This window comes from Botrytis sinoallii, assembly GCF_014898435.1.
Source record: "Botrytis sinoallii strain Bc 23 chromosome Unknown BSIN_005, whole genome shotgun sequence".
Classification (NCBI taxonomy): Eukaryota; Fungi; Ascomycota; class Leotiomycetes; order Helotiales; family Sclerotiniaceae; genus Botrytis; species Botrytis sinoallii.
In genome coordinates this window covers 1708614-1727647 of record NW_024066032.1, presented here as the reverse complement: position 1 = coordinate 1727647, position 19034 = coordinate 1708614, and the positions used below count along the sequence as shown (strand labels likewise).

General features: G+C 43.1%; 5 protein-coding genes across 5 annotated transcripts; 3 read left to right on the top strand and 2 right to left on the bottom strand.

The window, feature by feature from the left end:
- Positions 1 to 5245: 5245 nt before the first annotated feature.
- Positions 5246 to 8040, bottom strand: EAF02_003645 (uncharacterized protein; the record flags this gene model as incomplete). The annotated part of the gene is made up of 6 exons (XM_038899693.1): positions 5246 to 6263; positions 6310 to 6527; positions 6620 to 6731; positions 6785 to 7067; positions 7129 to 7501; positions 7588 to 8040. 6 exons carry the CDS (start codon positions 8038 to 8040, stop codon positions 5246 to 5248), a joined length of 2457 nt encoding a protein of 818 aa, XP_038760620.1.
- Positions 8041 to 8639: 599 nt separating this feature from the next.
- Positions 8640 to 9485, top strand: EAF02_003644 (uncharacterized protein; the record flags this gene model as incomplete). Its single annotated transcript, XM_038899692.1, has 3 exons — positions 8640 to 8781; positions 8836 to 9125; positions 9180 to 9485. 3 exons carry the CDS (start codon positions 8640 to 8642, stop codon positions 9483 to 9485), a joined length of 738 nt encoding a protein of 245 aa, XP_038760619.1.
- A 672-nt stretch (positions 9486 to 10157) lies between these two features.
- EAF02_003643 (uncharacterized protein) lies at positions 10158 to 11486 on the top strand (the record flags this gene model as incomplete). The annotated part of the gene is made up of 4 exons (XM_038899691.1): positions 10158 to 10177; positions 10271 to 10605; positions 10669 to 11404; positions 11462 to 11486. 4 exons carry the CDS (start codon positions 10158 to 10160, stop codon positions 11484 to 11486), a joined length of 1116 nt encoding a protein of 371 aa, XP_038760618.1.
- A 313-nt stretch (positions 11487 to 11799) lies between these two features.
- Positions 11800 to 14580, bottom strand: EAF02_003642 (uncharacterized protein). Its single transcript, XM_038899690.1, has 2 exons — positions 13983 to 14580; positions 11800 to 13928 (listed from the first exon to the last, which is right to left on the bottom strand). The coding sequence occupies exons 1-2, from the start codon at positions 14244 to 14246 to the stop codon at positions 12201 to 12203; spliced, it is 1992 nt and encodes a 663-aa protein (XP_038760617.1). The 5' UTR covers positions 14247 to 14580; the 3' UTR covers positions 11800 to 12200.
- A 1016-nt stretch (positions 14581 to 15596) lies between these two features.
- On the top strand, positions 15597 to 19008 carry EAF02_003641 (uncharacterized protein; the record flags this gene model as incomplete). Its single annotated transcript, XM_038899689.1, has 4 exons — positions 15597 to 15773; positions 15840 to 17028; positions 17079 to 18416; positions 18467 to 19008. The coding sequence occupies 4 exons, from the start codon at positions 15597 to 15599 to the stop codon at positions 19006 to 19008; spliced, it is 3246 nt and encodes a 1081-aa protein (XP_038760616.1).
- Positions 19009 to 19034: the final 26 nt, after the last annotated feature.

The following is a 19034-nucleotide window of genomic DNA, read 5'->3' as shown; positions in this document are numbered from 1 at the left end:
GGACGGATAGTAAGTACCTGTGCAATACATATCTAGATAGGTACTTTCAGAGTCGAGAGAATCCAAATGGTATGATGATATGATACACGTATCAAACATACTCGAGTGAGTACCAACAAGTACCAACAAGTACAAGACCCTTTTTCTATTTCTCTTCTTGATTCATCACACTCACTCCCCCAGCTAAAGTGCGCAAAAGAAGGCTTGAATCCGAGGTATGTCTCGAGATCTTTGTTCTAGAATTTCTCGTATGTGGCTTCGATTATCTGAGCCATCGGTTGCTGGGTACTAGGTAGGTATCTGGTATTCAATCCAATTCAATTCGATTTCAATATGGTTAATGTCTTCCTTTGGCCCTACTCTGTATGAGGCTAAACGTTTGAAAGAGTATCTTGGATATCGTATCATATCATATCGTATCCCATCCTTCTTCTCCCACGTGATCGGAACTCGGATACCGGACATCCCATCCCAAACACAAATTCCGTATTACAAGTTTACAACCCCCTTTATTACTAATAGAACATGCTTAACATGCTTAACATGCGTAAACTGACGATATTAGATACTTAGTAGTATGTAACGTTAAATAACTAAAGTCATAGTGTGTGAATAAACTTTGCAGATGACATGAGAGAGCAATGCGTAGAGGATCTCTTCACGGGAAGCATTGGTCGATCGATCAATCGAGACGAGTGTCGAAAGTCTGGAGATGTTTTGTGCCGTGCTTTCTGGAGATGGAGATGGAGATTGTGGTGCTGGAAATGAAATATAAGGTTGGTGCACCTTTGGTATTGTGCTTATGGGATTTAAAAAAAACTGTATGTATGGTACATTTACGGTTTACGGGATTTATTTATTACGGAATTGGGTAAATGGTCGATTTGCATGTTGGGAGATTATCAACTTACTTGCTTAGGTGCTTACTTTATCGGGGACCGCACTTCCCCATACATGCATATCGGACCCCCGCTTTTCGGTGTTGGGAACATGGAATGCTGGGGTTGTGGAAGAGTGGCTTGGTGATGGAATGAATGGAATGAGTGGAATCAATAGACATGGATAGATAGGGATGATGTGAAGCCGCCCCACGTTACACGTTACGAGCATGGAGATGGGAGGCTCGCGAGCATATCATGAGGTAGATGGATAGATGGGATAGACAAGCTAGACAACGACATCACTAGATAGACAACATACATATCAAAACAGACAACTCGACAACTAAAGAGATCACCTCCACAGACACCTCCACACCTCCACAAAAAGCCAAGCATCCCAAACCCAACAAACACCCCAACCACTACACCTCCGAGATCATCTTTGCAAAACTCATCAATTGAGAAACACACACGCACACAACAACACAACAATACAAAAACTGCAATCGATGTACCGAGCATACTATGTGTGTCATTGCGATAGGTAGTGTACTACTGTAGTATACATGGAAGGATCCCTAGCATGGAAGAAAGTCTTAGGTAAATTTCAGCTGGGGATTAGCATTGATGAGATGGGTACGGTACGTGATACCGAGTAAAGTAGATCGATCGCAAGACTTGTGTTTTTTTCGGTTTTGCTTTTGGGTTTTTGTTTTTGTTTTTCGCGTGTTGCTGGGTCTGTTAGTTGCATGAGTAGCTGGGTGGATGGATGGCGTAGATTGTATAGGGTATGGTATGGTATAGTTTGGTATGGTTTGGTTAAGCATGATGTGATGTGATATGATATGATATACTAGCATGAAGTATAGAACATGGAGGAGTCTGGAGTCTGGAGTAAGAAAACCCAGAGACACATGGATCCATATCTAAGATACATCGAGAAATTGCTACATGTAATAAACACCAAATAGATAAATAACTATGACCTAGGCATGCAAATCAGGAAAGAGATACATATACAAGGATACAACCAAACCAAGTGTCAGTCAAAGCACGAGTTGACACCGGGAGAAACAAAAACGCAAAGGACGAAACAAAGTTTCAATGAACGGGGGTGTTGTGGTATCAGGTGTCAGTCAGGTGTATGAGATCTGAGGTCTTCGGTATGGAAATGGAAACACACGCACTGCATCCGAGGAATGGATCGCGCTCGCGCTCGCACTCGCACTCTCGAGCCTGGATTGCGGAACGCCCGCTGACGGGCGGGAATGCATGCGGAGTGGGACGTTCATGGCTGTGAAAGTTTCGAGCGAGGGACTGTGCTGGGTTTGGTATTTCGGGTGCGTTCTATTTTCATCTCGGGAGTTGGGGCATGGTGTATTGTATTGGGGTTGGATTGTGCAGTATGTATGTATGTATGTGTAGCCCTCGGCTCTTGGTAATCATGTGAGGATTTTAGATAGGTACATAGTTATGTGTGTACCATCGGTAGGTATGTAAGTATAACTTATATGCAAGGGGTAAATATAGGCAACTTCTTCCTTTAATTCGTAAATCGTATCGATTCTTAATTCTACATCTCTTGCATATTCTCAAAATTGTACCATATAAATCATCAATATCATTCTTCCTACTAATAATCCTCTTCTTCCTCATATTATCGAAAACTCTAAAGAGAAATAAATTCCTTTCCTGTTTCGATACTCATAAACATACAATTAAAGATCTGGTACCTACCTAGGTAGGTATAGGATAGAATCCTAGTGATCGACGGTATGTGACAAGTTGCTAAGTCAGTAGCGAGGATAGCTCCGAGCATTAGTCCCAGAATCCGATATACTTTCTCACTTGCGCCAACGATCGATCTTCACGAAAATTTTAAAATGTCGTCGCTCTTGGTCTCTGCTGTATGTAAATGGATGGGATGGGTGCACCATGATCTGCGACTATGACAGCGACTAGGTGTGCTCTCCTCGAATGATCGAGATTCGTTCTACTCATTCATTTCAATAGCGATGGAACGTTGGGTTACGTTTACGTGAAATGCATGGTCTGGTCTGGTCTGGCGTTGTCTTGTTTGGCAGGAAAGAGTCTGGTGAGATAGATAGCTATTCTCTCCCGACCGAGTCATATGAATGTTGACAAGTTCGTACGAGAAGTCTAGACGACGAGACAAGACTTGTAGCTTTGGAACACGCTCCCTCTCTCACTCTCCCAGCTAAGATTTCAAACTTATCTGCCAATTCAAAGCTTAAGTTTTTTGGGGGGACAACCTCCCAGTTTGCGAATGGTGCTAGGAAGGATTTGGATATCGTGTGGACGGGATACATCTAAATATCCTTTTTCATGAGAGAAAGATCTTAAATCTGGGATTGGAGGTTCCACTATTCATTCATACTATTGATGCTTATTTGAGACGAAATAAGAATAAATGGCTACTCTTTTAGCTTTTTTGGGTTTTGAGAAAATGATGGTTTTATTTTATTTTATTTTGGAGGATTGATTGGATGTTGTTAATGATGTAAATGTTGATGTAGATAGGTGCCGCTTGCTAATTGTTAATCTCTGGCGATGTGATTGTACCTATGAGCCTATGAACGAACTATTTTCTGTTGCTTGTTGCTATGATTACCTACCTTGCTGTTATCTTACCACCTTCCTTCCTTTCTTTCTTTCTTTCTCCCTATCAAAATCCAATAATTCCCCATCCCCATCGCAATTGAATCCCGTCAAGCACACAATCCCACTTCACCTCATCTACTCAGTACATAACACCACCCCCAACACCAACACCTCACCAAAAGATAATCATCAGACCCCTCGGACCGAAGAAAATCCAATCCCTCGCTTATCCAATTAGTTCCTCCAGATCTCTCTGCACATTTAACCTCCTCCCAACGGGAGAAGAATTCGTATCGAACATCCAATCAGATCCCTCCCCTTCCCAGTCCCCTATCTTTCCCTCTCGTTCAGTCATCATCACGTCCATACCCAGCTTTTACACATTCAGCTATCGCACCATAGCTCGCTCCTAAGTGCTAGTATTGGTTGTCCCCTTATCTGCATCGTTGCATATGTCGTCATCTCAAGGTTTGTACGAAGGATGTGGTGGTGCGGGGTCTTTCGATACCTATGTAGGTAGGTGGGTAGTCACCTGTAATTTGTTTGGATGCTTGAGGATAGTTGCTCCGGGGAGCAGATAAACTTCGGGGTGTTGAATGGAACGTAGGGGATGATGGTCATCTGATTGATGATGAATAATGATGAGATAACTTTCGAGGCTGACTTGATTATACAGTATGTCTGTATGTATGTATATGTGTATGTATATATGTATGTATGTATGTATGTATGTGTATCTGTATCCGAGAATATTTATGCAAGAAATCATCTGCTACCCAGCGATTTCCCAGACATTTTGAGAGAAAGAGACAGTGAGTGAGATATCTATGCTATCACCCTCCATGACCAGACTCAAACAATATCAAAAAAGTGTCTTGTGATTTCTCAGGATGAGATCGTAGAGGGGAGACAGCACGTTCGATTGCATAGTTCATACGGGTATTGAAGAGTGCATAGAAATAAGTATTCATACCATCATACCGAGTTTCAAAAATGGGAATCGTGAATTCATCACTCCGTGCTTTCTCTTTTCTTATCAATTTGCACAATATCAAAAAGCCCTTCCTTTCATAAATCCTCCCAAGAGAATAATCTCACAGCTTGGGAGGAGAATGTGCTTGATATTCCTGGCTGTGGCGATCCTTAAGCAATATATCTACGAATGGGTTTCAACCATTTCTATTCCTTGTCTTTCGTACGTACGAGCCGGGGAAATTATGCAACCTCTTTAGATAAGAGAATACAAATTTTGGGTCTCTAAATAATGGGGATGGGAATGGTCAGATTCGTGAGTATTTTAATCGATTGGTCGCTTGAAAAGTAATCTTACAATGCTACTCTTCGTATCGCGTCTAAGAATTGTTCTTGCCAGGTAGGATCAATTCAACATTGTAGACTGCACGGCATCGATTGATCTTTCTCGAAATCCCAAGCAAAATCAAATCAATCACGAAGAGGGGAAGGTGAGCTCTCTTTCCAACAATTCCCACCATGAATGAATGCATGAGATTGTCGTTTTCCATTAGGCTAGATATCCCCATGTTTTTCAAAACCCGCCAAATGTTGTCATCACACCTTGAACATCATCGACAATCGATCGCGTTAGATACATCATTAGGTTCGACATCCCAACATCATGCTACCCATGGGCATTATATCCTAAGTACCTGGGTCCCTAAGATATAAGTCTAACATGATATGTTCCCCTTGTTTTCCCTACATCTTAAAAGTCTTCCCGAACCTCATCGTCGAGACAACTCATCTAATTTCTCCTTCAACTCTCCAACTTCAGGACTAACACTCTCACTACTCTTCAATGTCATCACCGCTCCCTTCTGTGCAATCTCAATCAATCCATCTCTCAATTCACATCCTCTCGCCAACCCCGATATCAAGACACCCATAAATGTATCACCAACCCCATTAACACTAACCACATCACCCTCTTCAACTTTCTCTGCCGCTGGGAATAACCTCATATATACACCACCCACTTCTTCATTTCCATTAGTACAGCGCGATAGAATATATGGAGCATGATCCGGATCTCGAAGTCGTAGATCAGTAGGCGATAATATGGAAGTAAGTAAAACTCCTTGAGACCCAAGCTTAGTAAGAAGAGTTGGGATATAAGGGAGGAGTTGAACAGCTTTGACAGGAATCCCTTGGTCAGTGAGATCCTTGGATGTCATCTGTACGAAACGATCTCGAGCACCGGTGCTAGGAATACCAAGAGCATCGATTGTTTGCCACCATTCGTCAGTCTCGAATTTACCGTGGGTAGTGGCGGAATCGTGCATAGAAGTGAGTTCGTGCTCATTAGGAGTTGCGAGATCCACAATGTTGTTTGGGAAGACTGGGAGCTTATTGACCCTGAGAGGTGAGCTGATAGGGCGTTCAAAAAGACGTGCGGATTTAATGGTTGAGACGGGTTCATATGCAATCTTGATGGAAGATGAAGATGATTTCGTGGCGCTCAAGAACTCTTGAATGACTTCTGATTGCCAATTTGCGTCTATAATGACCCATTTTGTGGAAGATGTAAGAGACTTCAGTTTGCTGTGAATGGTTCGAATAGATGAGTCATTGGATGGCCTAGCAAATATATCCATATCGGCCATGGCAATGACGAGATCTTTCTTTCCATCGTTAATAGCGACATACTGAGCTGTGCGGTAGTCAGTACCTTTTGAACATATTGTGATATCATCGGTATTGAGTCCATTGCTTTGTAAGCTTTGAAGTATCGATTTTCCGGCCCTAGAATTATCAGAATCGATTGATGACACGATTGTGGGTAACTCACTGGTCATCAGCAATAAATGTATATAGACTGATTGGCTCCTTGCTACTAAGTTGAGCTGCACGTAAGACGTTATAACCAACACCACCTATCGATGAATGGATTTTCGCGATATTCGATGTATGCATCTGAGGAGAAGAAGCCCCTGTCGATTGCGTGGTACGAGGAGTATAGTCACAAGCGAGATCTATAGCTATTGAGCCTACAACGACTATGCTGGGCTACAGGCAATAAAGAATTAGAAAGCAGTAATATTCTAAAAAGTGGGTTCCTCAAAAAAACATTGTGGAAGGCAAGGAGGATTATTGCAAACCTTTGAAGTAGAGACACTGGAAGAGGACAGTTCTAAGCTAGGGTGATTGGGGTCTATCTTGTTTATATTCGCTGTAGAGGAAGGCCGTGTGAGGACTTTACTAGTGTTTTCCCTATGAATATCTATTGAGCCAATATCAAATGTTTGATCCCAGGCATCACTAACCCGCGTGTTCTTAACCTAGAAAGCTCAACTGCTACTTTTGTCGCCATTTTGACATTGGATTCTATCAATGCCCGATTTGCTGCAGTGCTATTACCCTTTGTAAGTTCTTTGATCCTTGCCAAAATGAAGGGAGTATTTGAGTGGCCATGGAAGCCCTGTTCGGCGGCTTCTTGGACTGCTTGATCGATTGCCTTGTCAATTTCAGACTTGGGAAGGGAGAATTCTTCAGGAATTGGATTTGCAAAATGAAAACCGCTAGCAGGTCTGAAAAAGTCCTGGGCATCTACTATTGTTAATCATCGCTTACTAAATGGAAATTGACGAGGGATAGAGTCAAAACTTACAGATAATGGCAGCAGCTTCTTCAGCATTTTGAATAACCATAGGACTTTTAACACCACTATCACGAGTGAAAAATGCCGGATAGTCGATCGGTCCAGTACGTCCATCTGCAAATGTGAAGACGCCGGCTCCTTGAGTCTCTAGATACTCCAATGTCCGAGGAATATCTAGAAAGCTTTTACAGCCACTGCTGATCACGGCAACTGGGGTACGTCCAAGTTCAGTGAGGTCGGCAGAAATATCCATACTGTCCTGACCTCCACGATGAACGCCACCTAGACCGCCAGTTCCGAAGACACTAATTCCAGCTTTACGTGCTAGAATCATGGTACCAGCAATTGTAGTACCACCAGTAATCTTGCGTCCGGTGATCCCCTAACTACCGTTAGTTTATTGTCATTTTTACCCAGAAGAATATAGTATGTTAAAATGCACAGATCAGCACAGAAACTACCACTTACCATTCCCAAAATATAAGGTAAATCTCTACGGGAAACCTTCATAGTCTCCGGTTTACCAGCGGCAGATGCAATAGCAATCAATTCCTCCTTGTTTAATCCCACACGTGCAACACCGTCCAAGATTCCAATTGTTGCTGGGATTCCTCCATTAAGACGAACAACATCCTCTAAATCGAGGGCCAACTTGACATTATCAGGATATGAATATCCGTGAGTATAAATGGTGGTTTCCAAAGCTACAACTGGTTTCTCATACCTCGTAGCCTCTCTCACTTCCTCAGATACCTTGAAGAGTCTACTCTCAGCACGCCCAAAGCCCGGCCTTTGAGATCTCTTTTGATAACTGCCACGCCCTTGATTAGAGGGGTTGCTGAAATGGCATTTGGATAATAAGGTGCTGGTTGACACGGAAGAGATTCGGATCCCACGTGTGGGCCGGAGTATGGAATTCATAATGTGAAGCACTTCAACATGTAACCGTGGGGATGTAAGATGAGGAATTCAATGATGTACCAGTAAATGAGTCAATCACAAGAAGATTATATCTTCACGGCCGGCCATTTGTTGGACTTATAACATCCGAGTGTATTTACCAATGAGGTGTGGACAAGACAGTGAGTGGGGTGTGAATAGAAGCCTGTTAAGTTTATTGATAACCTTATTTTCACGTGATCCGTTTGTGACACATTGGAAGGTTGAGAAGGATTTTTGGCAGTTGAAGCACCATCGAGAAGTAAATTCAAGCAATGCAATATATTTGATACAAGCCGAGTCTCAATCAAAATTTGATTGGTCTTCTTCTTCGATATTTCGGAATCAGTTGACCGAACCAATCAATTTGTTGATTTGAACACTGTCATGCATAATTTATATTAATTCGTAACGAACATTTCATTCAAGAGATTGGAACGGAAATTTATCCCCTGGTCGTTATTTCGTATATTGTCATGCTGATATTACATGTAAAACCAACTGCCCATTCTTCCTTTGACATGATGTATCCATTGCTTCTTTGATTTTCTGTACATTGTATTGCTGAGTATCTTTTCGCCATGGCGGCATTACATTCCCTCATTCTTTTCATTTGTCTCTGCGTTCAAGGTATTTTCTCCCAAGAAATTGTCAATGGACAAATTTATACTCCCGGTATCGCGATAGTCGATGCGCCGCAACCAAATACACCACTTGGAGGGGGTAAGTTCTAACAAACGCCTAACTTTGGATGTTGGATGTTTTCTAATCGTTTAGATTTCCTACAAGTTGCGCTAGATGTCTCCTCAGATGGACAGCTTCAACTTCCACCCTATCCGAAGAACGCTGTCTCGGAGATCTATAACATCACCATGTTTCTCTCCAGTTATACTACAGGCAAAAACTTCACAATCTCAAATGGAACCGCGACGGCAGGAAATGCGAGCTTAGGCGAAATCATGGCTCAAGAATCAAGTAGCACAGTCAAACATGTAAACTGGGTTTGGCCTGACTGTCTTGTTGGTGATGGCACATCGGATAAAAACACTGCAAGAGGGGCATATAACGTGCGTCCTTGATATCCATCCTATGCTTGTGAGCCAACTCTAACAATCTTGTAGATTTCCATCCGTCAAAACTTCCGATTGAATGGAACTGATCAGTACACAATTTTCGACCTGCCAATTCAAGTCACCAACTCTATACCTGAGCAAAGTGATAGACCTTCTTGTGATTCTATCAATAATGATTTGATTCCTTGGGCAACATTAAACGCGTCGGCAAATAGTTTTACTCGTATTGCAGGAACGGCCATACAAACTACAGCTTCTTCACAGGATGGAATTGGTGCTGGAAGCTCCATCGATTGGAGAACTGGTGTACATTATATATGGATAGGAAGTCTGGTTATGATGTTTGCGCTATAATTTCTAGAACATCGAGTCAAGGGTTAAGGGGGGTAGATTCTGTACTAATTTCCAATCTAATTTAAGTTTCATAATCCACCGACGCATCCTTAGGGTCCCGTTTCCGTTGCATTAGTTAGTTTGAGAGCTAACAACTCCGTGACAAGCTAGCAACCAATTAGCCCACAGCTTCAAGTGTCCTTCAGTTATATCCTCCCATAGTAAGGTCACTTACTCTCCCATAAAGTATTATGTCTAGACAGTTTTATTTTCTCTATGTTGCTCGGTAAGATTTCGGAGCAGTAGATTGGAGTCGAAAGAAAACCCGAAGAATTTGCCGATGGAAAAATCCAGGATTAAAGCAAAGAACGAGAAGCTTGCGAAGTGTTATCACATAGCCCCATAATACCTACACCTCTCATGGGGAAACCTACGCGCTAGACCCCGCTCCCCGCAATTCAAGACTCAAATCCTTTCCTCGGTTGGCAAACTTTCCCTATTCTGATTGGCCAGCATGTGCTTCGATAAATGCTAAGCCGGATATCTGGAATATCATAGTTAAGTCAAAGGTAGTAGCATTCCTGTCAAGATATTCTCTTTTCTCCCCTTTCATCCCATTGAAACTTCATTATCAATTCGTCTCATCGACAAACCCTCATAACTATCAATAATATTACACAACAGACGGGAAATATGCCAATGCATAACGGATGGCTTCCACGCGAAGGTATAAGCTTGAACTCCCTGTACTCGTAGCACCAAAGCTCACACAACATATTAGGTTTCTGAAGCGATTCCCTTGGTAGCCTCATCAAGAAAACGGCATTAAATCCCGCTTTTACATTGGTCTTCCTCATTCTAGCTCGTTACACTAAACGGGGAAATGATCTTTCGATTCTTCATGAAACGGCCTTTTCTCGAATTCGAAAACTCTTCTATTTTGGGGTTGTCAGATTAGTGTCGAATTATTTGGAAAGAGGCGTGCAGAATAATTGGGTAGACGATGTATATGATTGGAAGAAAGAAATTGTGTTGATCACCGGTGGTGCGGGAGGGATCGGTGGTCAAGTAGTAAAGCTTTTAGCAGAGAAGGACATCACAGTTGTGGTATTAGATGTGATTCCTATGACTTTCGAGACGAGTATGTTACCCTACCTATGTCTTTTGAAACCCTTCAATTGAACAATACTAACACATCCCCAAGCACCAAATGTGCATTACTACAAATGCGACATCACCTCCCCATCCACCATCGCCACAACCGCATCTCGCATCCGCTCCGAAGTCGGTAATCCGACCATCCTCATCAACAACGCGGGCGTCGCGCGCGGAAAAAGCATCCTCGACTCCACCGAGAAAGATATCCGATTTACCTTCGACGTCAACACGCTCTCGCACTATTTCACCACCAAGGAATTTCTCCCCTCCATGATCGACAAAAACCACGGCATGGTCGTCACAATCGCCAGTCTCGCCGCCTATCTCCCCGTCCCAAACATGACCGACTATGCCTCATCCAAAGCCGCCGCGCTATCCTTCCACGAAGGACTAACCGCTGAACTCCTCACCAAATACAACGCGCCGAAAGTAAGAACGATAGTGATTAACCAGGGATATACGAAAACGGCACTGTTTCAAGGATATAAAAATGATGCGACGTTTTTGCTTCCGACGCTGGAGGTGGATACGGTGGCGGAAGAAATTGTCAAGAAGATTTTGAAGGGGAAGAGTGGGCAGGGGATTTATCCTGGGTTTGGGGTTAGCCTCACGTGGTTGAGAGCGATGCCGGGGTGGTATCAGAATAGAGTGAGGACAAAGGGACAGGATATTATGACGAATTGGAATGGGAGACAGGTAGTGGATGTGGATGAGTTTTATGAGGAGAAGGAAAAGGATGGGAAGGAGAAGGAGAAGGGAAAGCGGTTTGAGGAGGAAAGCGGGTAGGTTTTCCTTCTTCATTTGTCCTTCGGGTGGAATTGATGGGCTAATTGATTTAGATCGACGGTGTTGGTTAACCCTTGAGTTTTGACGAATGAGAATTTGGCTTGTGGTGTTGTTGAAATATCAATGCTATTGAATCGGATTTGTATTTAAAGTCGTGGAATTTGAATCAGGTTTTTGAATACACTTCTAATGGAGCGATGGAAGTATCGCTCTAGTTATTGACGATCAGCATTGTGAATCGCAGAGCAAATATTTAGGCTGTTCAAGTCTACTAGGCATACAGAATAACATTTTTCAATACTCTCCTCGACATCACAATCCCTTAATTCTTAATTATGAACACTTCTTAAATATGAACGAGTAAGGCAGCATTGTATATATGGTCAACAGGACAAAAGATTGATATTACAAATAGCTTTTCTAAACATTTTGGGGAAGAAGAAAAAAGAACAGAATACCACTCAAAGACGCAATCACAAGAATATAATTAAACACAGAATAGGTAATTATGAACATTGTAAATTTTTATTTATACGTTTGAACCCTACTCAATCACTCATCATAACAACTCTCAAGTTGCACGCCCATATGGTACCCAAACAAACCCCAATCATCAATCAGACTGGGCCTTGAAGCTTTCGTATAACGCCCAGGATATCAACTCTCAAACGCCGGATTCATAAACTAAGAGTTGTGCCTACGAAAAAGATAACCTTGACGCCAATCGCTGGACCAGCGTTTCCTTTTTCCTTAAATGCAATAATGTACTCATACAACAACATATTTTCTTTCTTAGGCAGAAACAGAGACCATTCTGGATGCTTCCAACAAAGGTGCAGTAGCTGAGGGACCGGGGGCACTCTCCTCAGCAATTTCACCACCAGCTTCTCTTTCAGCCCAGGCACCCCAAAGACCTCGTTTGCCTCTAACACGGATTGGCCCTCCTAGAGAGTTTTCTGGTTGCTCAACCTTAACGGCATCCTTGGTTGCGAGTACCAAAACTTCAAAGAACATCTTGGTAGCATCGGCTTTGCTTGTTGTACCTTCTGGTAATAAGTCCTGGAAAAGTACGCTGGCCTTCTTGCGCTTGTCTGGGCTGTTGGCTGCCTCATTGCCAAATCGTTCACGGAGAAGATGAACAGCGTGAGTGGTACCGAGCGATACGGGGCCGCTATCCGCAGGGTGTACAAGAGGTGCGGTTGTCTCGTCGAATTGGTTGCCTGGACTTACGCTGCGAGCGTCTCTTAAGCCGGCAGTAGCGTTGTGTTCGTCATCGTCAATGTTGATATTGAATTCATCATCACCCCCCATTTCAATGATTGTACCATCAGCAGCAATCATTGTGTCGTCCCGACCTAAACCAGCATCACCAGCAAGATTGGCACCAAGATCCTCTTCCTCTCCAAGATCCAAACGTGGTGATTTGTTGGCACCTGGTTCTTGCTCACCATCCACATCAGCAACACCACCATCACGCTTACGCTTCAAGTCTCCTGTCCTACGAACAGCATCGAGTGAAAGCATTCCACGAAGCTCTGGTGCCCAACCCATACTTCTTCCTTCACCCATAATATTAGAAACAAAGCCACCATTCTTTTGCATTTCCATTAATGCCAAAAGTTGAGGATCACGGGGAAGGAATGACTGAGGACGTAAAATAGCCTCGTGATTCTTCTGCAATTCTTGAATAGCATACTTAGAAATGGTAGTATCATCATCAGGCATCAAAGGTTTAAACTTTCTAGCACGTTGAGCTGGTTGGCGAAAGATTGATTGTTCTGTCTCATCTTCTGGTGCGAATAATCCAGATCCTTCTCTTTGTTGCTGATTTGCCTCGACTTCGGCAACAATAGTTTCGTCGATATCGGAAAGTGGCGATTCGGAAATGCGAAGACGCTCGAGTTCTGGAGCACGTGGAAGAGCAGAGATATCTGGTTCTCCACCAATGTTAAGCATGTCGATGTCCCCATCATCATCACCGATGTGGAATCCAACATCATCATTACCAAAACCGAGGTTGATTGAATTTTCACGATCTCCATCATCAAAGACATCCTTTGCTCGTGGTTGAATATCCAATTCACTGAGTAAGTCATCTTCAACAGCTCTTGCTGCTGGTGCATCTCGTCCGAATTCGAGACTGATATCAGCTCCAGATCTATCAGCTCCAGTCGCCTTAGGGTTTATATCGTCGAGTCCAAAATCAAGACCCAAATCAAGATCATCGTCTAATGGTTCTAATGCGAGCTCATCCTCATCTGCGTTGTTATCTTCGACACTATTTTGTAAGAATTGACTATTGTTGAACTCGTCCTGCAAGTTTATATCACGGCTAGCACCTCTTCGTTTGCGACCCAATGCCGATTCTTCGTCCAATTGGGAAAAAAGGAATGATGCATCAGGCATCGGTGGCATTTCGAGGTTATCCCCTTCAGTAAGCATATCGGGAAGCATGAGAGCATCTCTAGAAGGCATATGTAGTCCGGCGGGAATATCATTGTTGCCGGAGAGACGGAAGGCCTAGGTTGGAATGGTTAGTATTTACATTGAAGCTATTGGAATATTAAAACGTACCATTTTAATTTTTATGAGAGCTTCATTACAATCATCCAGCAAATAACGCGCTTTTCGACTATAAATTCTGACCACTCCTAGCAACAGTTGACCACTTAGACGTAAAGCCATTGGTGCTTGATTAGGTGTGACGATAGCTTCAACACTATCCTTGACGCTGGCTTGTAGAATATGATTTTTTGACAACTTGCGCTCTAAATTTGCCGAAAGCCAGACACGAGCCAAAGGCCCCGTCTTGCTCAACAAAGTCTCTGAGTAAAACATGGTGGTAGCAAGAAATGTATGGCGCCCTCGCGCGAGGAAGTGTAGGTTTTGTTAAGTGGATTCAATAATGAAAACGCGTGTATATTGCCTACTGTTGACCGTCGACTCTTTCGTTCGTTTGATGGCGCGTCGAGGATATTGGATTTTGACAGCTCTCGATGAATATGTGTTATGAATTAAGCGCGTCGCGGCATTAAATTGTAGCAAGAAACCACAGGTATCGAAAGAACAATATGGCAATCGTAGCAACGAATTGATTGTAGTGCTTTAATGCGATGCGACGACGACGACCAGGTGATAAAGCTTAAGAAAGGATGGGGGAACAGGTGGGTGGGGAGGTTAATGTTTGCGCAATGAAGAAGAAGAATCAAGAGGCTGGGATACATTTTGGATTTTTAACGCTAAGCTATTAATGGCTAAAAGCTTCGTCAACAAGTGGGTCTGGAGCCTAAAACCGTAATCTACACGTGACATTTCTACCTTTCTATATTTACCTAGGTAGGTATTTATCTATTCAATACCATATGCAGTTCGAGCAAGAGAGAAGGACAAAGAGGGAAAACTTCAACCAACTGATATGTGAATTGGTGTGAAGTCTGATAAATAAAACAGTACTGTAGTAATATCTATCTAAGCGAGCTGGGTAATACTGACCTGACCTACTGGGTATGAAGTATGGCAATTTGATGTATGATAAAGTCTCGACCGGGTGCATATTTATTTTATAACAATTCACTGGTGGTTTCTCTTACGGAGCAACGGTCTTCTTGGTTCTACATCTTTTTCCCCTACGAAGTATATATACCTAGGCAGTGCTTATTCAAACTTTAAACCCCCTTCCCAGGACTTCTAGATTCCAATTCCAGGCCTAGAAACCCCCTTGGAGAAAGTCTCGCCCAGGCATGCGACCTAACTACAGGGGAGGATATACCAAAAACCCTAGACCGTGCTCAGCTCACTGCAGATGCTGATTGCCTACTGGGTATAATACCTGATACTGGATACTCTTCTACTTTTTGAAACTGGTAGGAAAAGTTATTACGGGGAGACGACACGTAATTCGATAATTACTATGGATCAAAATCTAAAAGACTATCAACCAATTCTTTGAGAAATACAATTACACTACTTTCAGAGATCAATTTCTTGCATGTTGGAGTTGGGAGGAGCTCTCTTGTTTTGTTTAATGGGTGGCCTTTACTCAAATTCTTAACTTACCACATTTCCTCTTTCGTTTCGGCCAAATTCGCATGCCTCAGTGATAGGCATTAAGCATAACGACAGCAAATACTGCTGCTCGTTACTCTCGCAGACGGTAAAAGGGCTTTCTGAATAGTTGGAATTGAAGCTATGTCGTGGCCGCGCCCTGCAAGATCTGGTAGTCCTTCGGGATCTTTATTGCCCATGGTCAACCTTCCATCCGCGAATGGTAGAGAGCCAATTTCAGAGCCATCTTCGAGACCAAGGTCAAGGGATAGAGCCAATTCAAAGAGCAGACATACTCGATCGTCCTCAGCGATGGCCAAAGTTAGTGAACGCCCAATTTCAGCTGAACCAGAAAGGATCCCGACTAATACGACTAATGCGCAACAGTCAATAGCAGATGAATTTTCCGGTCTTACACCCGCAGAAACCGCAGAACGATTACAGACCTCACTCACGTCAGGTTTGACACCCGCAGAAGCTCTTGCTAGATTACACGATCAAGGACCGAATGAACTTCCCCACGAACCTCCCGAACCATTATGGCTTCGATTTGTGAAGCAATTCAAGGAAACTTTGATTCTGTTGTTATTGGGTTCAGCTGTTATGTCAGTAATAGCTGGAAACAAAGATGATGCGATCAGTATTGCCGTTGCAGTTACAATTGTGGTCACAGTAGGATTCGTACAAGAGTATCGTTCTGAAAAATCGATTGAGGCATTAAACCACCTGGTCCCCAATCATGCGCACATAATACGAGGAGAAATGAGAACTACAACCCCTAGAACACCTGCATGGCCCCCTAGCGCCCGAGATGTCCCAGAGACGGAAGCATTGATGGCAGACTCTGGATCTGACGCGGATTCTAGTATGGCAGAATCTGTATCACAAAAAATGATGGCATCGAAATTGGTTCCTGGAGATCTCGTTTTATTTACTACTGGAGATCGTATACCTGCCGATATTCGTGTCACAAAAGCTTCAGATTTGACAATTGATGAATCCAACTTAACTGGAGAAAATGAGCCTGTCCGAATCACTGCGGAAGCTAGACATATCGATTTTAGACCCGGATCTAGCTCACTAGAACCACCTACATCCTCCGATTATGCCTCTCCTGCCAATGGAGCTGTAGGTGCAGATATCAGATTAAACAGCACGACTAATATTGCTTTCATGGGAACACTTGTAAGATCTGGGCATGGTCAAGGAATTGTCTATGCAACAGGTGGAAATACTCATTTTGGAACAATTGCTGCAAGTGTATCGGAAACGGAGAGTCCTAGAACTCCCCTACAGCTTTCAATGGACGATTTAGGAAACCACTTAAGTCAAGCTTCTTTCGTCATTATTGCGGTAATCTCTTTAGTTGGATGGTTACAAGGAAAAGCATGGTTGGATATATTCACAATTTCGATATCCTTAGCTGTTGCAGCTATCCCTGAAGGTTTACCAATTATTGTTACAGTCACCCTGGCTCTTGGCGTACATCGAATGGCACGACACAATGCTATAGTGCGAAAAATGCCAAGTGTGGAAACTCTAGGATCGGTCAATGTTGTGTGCAGTGATAAAACAGGTATGCTTAATAAATCACAAAGCTTGTTCGGAATACTGATTATTCTCCAGGTACTCTTACCATGAATCATATGACTACTGTTAAAATGTGGTATTCTGATGCCGAAGCTCCATTGGATGTTGATTCGGATGATGAGACAGTAGAGTCTAAAGCTGATACTGTGACTCTTCGTATTCTTCGCATCGGAAATATAGCTAATAACGCACGTCTTACTCATCTTCATGCTCCATCAGCATCGTCAGTCGCTATTTTATCCTCTACTCAGGGTCGTGCTTCAGGTCAAGTTTTGAAAAGCAGGTGGGTCGGTCAACCGACTGATGTTGCGATGCTTGATATGCTCGATCGATTCAGAGAGCACGACGTCCGTGAAGGCTTAGGTCATCGTATTGGGGAAACCCCATTCAGTTCTGAAAGAAAATGGATGGGTGTTACCATTGGAGATCTGGGCCCGGAAGGTACATCGAGTCCAAAAGAACATGCTTATATTAAAGGAGCTATCGAGCGAGTTTTGGAAAGGTGTGATACATACCTTACAAAAGACGGTCGTGAAGTTCAGTTGGATGCTGCAAAGAGACAACAAGCTTTACAAGCTGCCGAAAAGCTTGCTTCTGAAGGACTTAGAGTTCTTGGTTTTGCTAGTGGCCCAGTTGCCAGGCAAGCCAAATCATTGGCTCCAACAAGCCGAAGTGCAACACCAGTCTCGAAATTAGACCACCATGTGTCTCACAGCGAAGACGTCTACAATGGTCTCACATTTGCTGGATTGGTTGGTATGAGTGATCCTCCACGAACAGGTGTTTCGAAATCGATTCGGCGACTCATGCGGGGCGGTGTTAAAGTGATTATGATCACTGGAGATGCTGAAACAACTGCCCTCGCTATTGCGAAGAAGCTCGGTATGCCTATTGCAGCACCACGTGCGCATTCAGTAAACTCTGTAGAAGTTAGACCAGTCTTACGAGGTGATGAGATAGATGAGATGACCGATGAAGAGTTACGAGCCGCCATAGCCAATACTTCCGTTTTCGCCAGAACCAGTCCAGATCATAAGATGAAAATTATCAGAGCACTACAAGCTCGTGGTGATATTGTCGCAATGACGGGTGATGGTGTCAATGATGCACCTGCCCTCAAGAAGGCTGACATTGGCATATCTATGGGTTTGCAAGGAACAGATGTTGCCAAAGAAGCTGCAGATATGATCTTGACTGATGACGATTTTTCAACTATTCTCAAAGCAATCGAAGAGGGCAAAGGGATTTTCAGTAATATCCAAAATTTCCTTACATTTCAACTTAGCACAAGTGCTGCGGCACTCAGCTTGGTTCTAGTCTGCACGTGTTTGGGATTCAAGAATCCCTTAAATGCGATGCAGATCCTTTGGATTAGTAAGTTAATTTTGGGTTGTATCACATATTTGTACTAACAATTTCTCTAGATATTATCATGGATGGACCCCCAGCTCAATCATTAGGCGTGGAGCCAGTGGATCCAGATGTTATGAACCGACCACCCCGAAAGAGAAATGCTCCTGTGCTTACAAGAGCATTGATCACTCGAGTCCTTACGTCCGCTACCATTATCATGTTAGGTACCATGGCAGTTTATACTCACGAAATGCTTTCAGATGGCAAAGTCAGTAAGAGAGATACAACCATGACCTTTACCTGCTTCGTTCTTTTCGATATGTTTAATGCGTTGAACTGTCGTTCAGAATCAAAGTCTGTCCTCAGAGGTGAGGTCGGGCTGTTTTCAAACAAGCTATTCAATTGGGCAGTTTCGTTGAGTCTTGGTGGACAAATACTAGTCATATACTTCCCCTGGCTTCAGGAAGTATTTCAAACAGAAGCTCTGGCACTTACAGATTTGGTTGGCTTGGTTATCTTAACAAGTTCTGTATTCTGGGCGGATGAAGCAAGAAAATGGTGGAAATCAAGGAGTAGGAGAAGGCTTGGTAGTGGGTATAGTCAAGTCGTATAAATGAAATATGGCTTTTAATGCCTATT

What these genes read in the sequence shown, in the direction of transcription:
- EAF02_003642 (XM_038899690.1), bottom strand. Translation starts at nt 14,246, where the DNA reads ATGTTTTACTCAGAGACTTTGTTGAGCAAGACGGGGCCTTTGGCTCGT. An exon ending in CTCTCATAAAAATTAAAATG is followed by an intron (nt 13,929 to 13,982) that starts GTACGTTTTAAT and finishes ATTCCAACCTAG; the next exon opens with GCCTTCCGTCTCTCCGGCAA.